The 4,888-nt window shown below is 29.6% G+C and overlaps 1 protein-coding gene and 1 long non-coding RNA gene across 2 annotated transcripts; one reads left to right on the plus strand and one right to left on the minus strand.

Moving 5' to 3' along the window:
• LOC107629460 lies at window positions 129-953 on the plus strand (the record flags this gene model as incomplete). Its single annotated transcript, XM_016332262.2, is given in 3 exon segments — window positions 129-265; window positions 335-505; window positions 636-953. Coding segments are annotated over 3 exon segments (392 nt in total), but the record flags the coding sequence as incomplete, so codon positions are not given.
• Window positions 766-2,682, minus strand: LOC110269866. The gene is made up of 2 exons (XR_002358621.1): window positions 2,152-2,682; window positions 766-1,808 (listed from the first exon to the last, which is right to left on the minus strand). It is a non-coding gene; the product is annotated as an uncharacterized LOC110269866 (long non-coding RNA).

Below are 4,888 nucleotides of genomic sequence, written 5' to 3' on the forward strand. Positions count from 1 at the left end.
AAAAAATAAAAAATAATATATGCACATAAAAGATGAACTATTAAATTAATTATTATGTTTATTATTTAATATATATTTAATGATTAATGTAAAAAAATTAAATAGTAGAGGAAACGTGATGTTGGTAGGGGAGCGAGTGAGTTGTGAGCGAGTTTTGAGCATGGATGCAGGATCAGGAGGAGGGTATGGTTATGGGTGGGCAGTATGTGCTGGATTCAACGCCGCCCTTGCCGCTATTTCCACTAAGCTCCCCCTTCCTCATCAGGTATTCTATTCTATTCATTCCTATTTCTCATCAAATAAACCAACCATACATCCTAACTCTGCATCACAGTTTCTTAGGTACGCCTTTGTGGCACTCTTCAATGTCACCATGTGGGGATGCTATGTCAACAGCCTCAAATCCCTCTCTTCGCTTCAAGCAACCGTCACCAATTTCGCCACTAATTTCATCTCTTCCGGTTTGGCCGGTTTCTTCTTCTTCCACGAATCACTCTCTCCTCAGGTACATAACACCACACCAATTGTTTGTTAATATGCCACAAAGAAAGGACTTACTTTTCTCAATCATATTCAACATTATGGCTTGTTATTTCATGTTGAACATGTTCTGATGCAAAATAACTCTTCCACAGTGGTTTGCAGGTGCCTTACTCATCATAATTGGTGTAGTGATTCTTAGCAAGTCAAGTGTTGAGGAGAAGCTCAGAACTGATTAGATGGTTTGGCTTAGCATAATGCCTTGCAATACAGTTTCTTGTTGCCTTTTGCCTTTGCCGAATGGATCTCTCTGTTTGCACCCATCTTGTGTATCTTTTGATTCCCCATCTTACTATGATTTCAAGCTTCAAAGTTCATCTGGTGACAAGTTTTTACAGAGTGATTTAGCAATTAGCATGTAAAAAACAATACTCTTGATTGGCCTTAATGTTCATGTTTTACTCTAGCTGTAATTTCACTTTTCCTGATGCTAATCTGAGCATCCATTCCGGTCCCTACTGTTATTTTTAAGAGACAAAATATCTAACTAATAAGCCTAACACCATAATCATTTTAAAAGCTTGCTCAAAAGATCAAGAAAGAAGGAACCTATTAGTGATATTGGCATGACAGACCTCATTCTATTTTCAAAAGATGGGAAATCATCAGATAAAGCAACAGGTCAAACGGTACATATAGCAGCAACTTTTATTCAGACTGCTTGATTTCCTAAACAAATTTCACACTAGTATTTGTGTAGCTATAGGGCAAAGGATCAGCGTGGGAACTGGGACCTTAAGCTGAACAATTATACAGGAAAATCTAACAAAATGCAGACCAGGAACTTGGCAACACAAACCTACCTGTTCTGATTTTTCTTCTGGCTTATATTATCTGTTACTTTCCACTGAAAGGAACCCTTTTCTTCCTGAAATATATCATTATATCCAAACGAATTTAGAAAATTTGTTATCAAATTCTTTAATACATTGGAGTATTCTGGTCCCGGGATTTCTTAGAGAGCAATTTTCCTTGCAGCTTGAAAAACGTGAAGTGCCCATATTCATTCATCAGCCACACAGTCTTCTGGATAGACTCAGTATCACCCTTTTGTTGAATGGTGTGTCTCCACTAGCGATTCCTTTGATTTCTGAGTATGCTTTAATTTGACAAAATCCTGATCATGCATGTTCTTGATGCAATGCACTTACTTAAATTCAACCATTTGAATAGTTTTTCCTCACCATGACTCCATGTTCTTTCAGACATAATCTTGAAAATGCATGTTGCCCGATCAACAAAAATCAAGATTGTTGTTCCCGTTTTATCTGAATCATGGAACAATATTTGATATTCAATTCCGCTACATTACCAACAGCATTTCTGCCAACTTCTGCCAACTCTTATGACTGTGTTTAATAGAAGTGTCTTTGTGGATGTGTCTAATAAAAATGTTTTTTTTATGGCTGTGTCTAATAGAAGTGTCTTTATATATGTATATGTGTCTCCTTATACATGTGTTTAAAATATAATAATTAATTATTGTTGGCAATAAGTTAGCAAATAGTATATTGGTATCTTGTACTTTTCGTTACATTTTCCAAAATCCCATCTTTGAAGCTAACCGTATAAATGTTAAATAATAAATATCAAATTAATTACTATCACTACCGTTTTCCTCTTAACTTTTCATATTTGTTCGTTGAATCTAGGAGCATTTGTAACATTTCATCCTCCTCAAGAATTGTGTTAAACACCAATTTCTGATAACATTTCATCCTCTTGAATTTTTGGTTCATCCCACAATGGTTCCTTCACTTTCAAGGCTTCTGCTAAGTACAATCCTGTGAACAAATTGAAAGAGCAATTCTTTCTTGTTTCCAATGTCTCCAAAAGATCACATCATTGTATCGAGGATACAGGTAACGTTCAAGATCAAGAAACCAAACCAGTAAAAGGTAATAGGTTAAGGCGGCATCAGTGTTCTTTCTTCCTCGTCACGGTGAACGAAGAACGATTCTCCGTTTTGGTGTTCTCCCATTCCCAAACTACGAAATGTTGGAAGAGCAAGAAACTGCTTTTCTATGATAGAATGCAATATCGTGGAAACTGCCGTGGATACCTATTTATAGGTTTCCCAAGGCGGCACCACCTGGCCGACATATCTCTTTATTCTTACTAGCGGCTCAACAGCCATAAATGTAGCCATCCTTCTATTATTTTTAAGAAATTAATTTTGTTTTTTTTTGTTAATATATTATTTATTTTTTAAATTTGTATGTTTATCCCAATTTAATTGTTCTTTAATTTTTGTTTATCAATTCTAATAAAAAAATTTATTTTTTAATTTTATATTCAATTTATTAAATTATCTTTAATTTTATTATTTTTTTAAAATTATTAATTTATACTTTATTATATTCTTTCATTATATCACACACTGTTATTTTTCCTTACTATTATTCTCTATACATATACCTATTATTGTCTCACCACGAATGTTATATTGCTTTGTTCTCTTTTCGCATTTTCTTCTTCTCCTCTCACCAAGTACTATTATTACAACTTTTAATCTTGTCTATCGCTTTAATCTATAATTATCTATTCTATAAACTTTTATGAGTTGTTCAAATATTATTAAAAGAATTCGTTTTTGTATCTTTTGAATATTTATATGTATAAAAACAATAATTTTATCTTGATGTGCATGTTAAGTCGTATTATTGATTTATTAAAAAAAATTAAGACATAAAGCATTTAAAATTTTTGCTCAAATTATCAAAATTTAATGTTAGTAATGCTAGACAATAATATCAAAATATATTATTTTTAACTAATATAATAAAAAATAGTACATTATTGTAAGTTTTTAACTAATAATTATAAATTTAAGTTACATTTTAATATAGTATTTTGAAACAAAAAGTTATCATTACTTTCTGTATTTGACTACTATTATATAAATTTTACGTTTGTTTTATTGTGTATAATAATTAAAATAAACAATACTTTATTTTTTATTTTGTATGTTTTGAAATAATGCGATCATACTATAAGAATGATATTAGTTTTCATAACTAATGTGAATATTTTTACTATTTTTTTTTCATTTAAATAGTATCCATAAAAAATAATTACTTAAAGTAAAACACTATATAAAGAAATAAAGGAAAAAAAAATCTTTGAATTTATCATTTTTCTTTGCTTTTTAATTCTCGTTTAATATTATTCAAATTTAATAAGTTAATGGTGGTGATTCTTTTTATTATATTATTATATATATTATTTTTATACCACTAAACAAAAGGTGAAATTCTATATCTTCTTTTTTTTATTTATTTTATTTTATTTTGGTTATCTAAATTAGTCTGTATATTCTCATTTTCTATTATTTATGCAATATTTTTTTCTTCTAGTATTTATCTATTAGTAAATATTGAATTAACAATTTTATTTATTGTATTTTAATATGTTTATTTTTGTTATTTAGATTATTTTTTCTATTAGTTTAATATTGATAATGATTAATTATAGTAGGAATACATAAGGAGTACATAAAGCTTTTTAGTTTTCTGTTTCTCATTTTAAAAATTTTCAATGAATGAAAAAAGAGAAAAACATTGACCATGAGAAAAAAAAAACCTGAACCAGTTACTTAAAAAATCAATTAATAAATATTCTTATCTTACCACATCTTTAATATTATATGTCAATCTAATAATTAATAAAAAATATTAATCAACATAGAACTAATTAAAAATAAAAAAAATTAATAAATATTCATGTACTCAAATTTTAAATACAATATTTTACAAAATCAACAATTTAAAAAACTTTAAAAAAATAATATCATCTAATACAAAATAGTTTAAAAAAAAAATCTAATTTAAAAATAGAACAATTTACCTATATAAAATAAATGCTTGAAATCTTTACCTGATTACAACAATTAAAAAATGGTTACGTGCATGTCTTATTTTAATTTCTATATAATCCGTGGGAGCTAACCACGATTTTCCGATTACACATAAACGTGCCTGGCGGCAAAGGTTTACATGCAAGGACAGCTGAACGTAAACCGTGGGAGGCAGCCACAGTTTACTTTGGAGAATGCAACACATAAACCGTGGGTGGTGAGGGTCGATCATATTTGAGCATTGAAAATTTTGTGAAGTTGGGTGGCTGACAGAGAATCCAGAGAGCTTTGTGGTTTAGGGGGCCGGTTTGAAGTTTTGAACCAGTTGAGCGGTGGACAAATGGAAGACGAATCTTGTATGTACCGGTTAAATAGCGTTGCGCATGTGGCTGGATTTATCGATCAAGAGGTTAGTTAAATAACTTTATTATTATTATTATTATTATTATTATTATTATTATTATTATTATTATTATTTCAATAATTGGTGCC

This window comes from Arachis ipaensis, chromosome B03, assembly GCF_000816755.2.
Source record: "Arachis ipaensis cultivar K30076 chromosome B03, Araip1.1, whole genome shotgun sequence".
Lineage (NCBI taxonomy): Eukaryota > Viridiplantae > Streptophyta > Magnoliopsida > Fabales > Fabaceae > Arachis > Arachis ipaensis.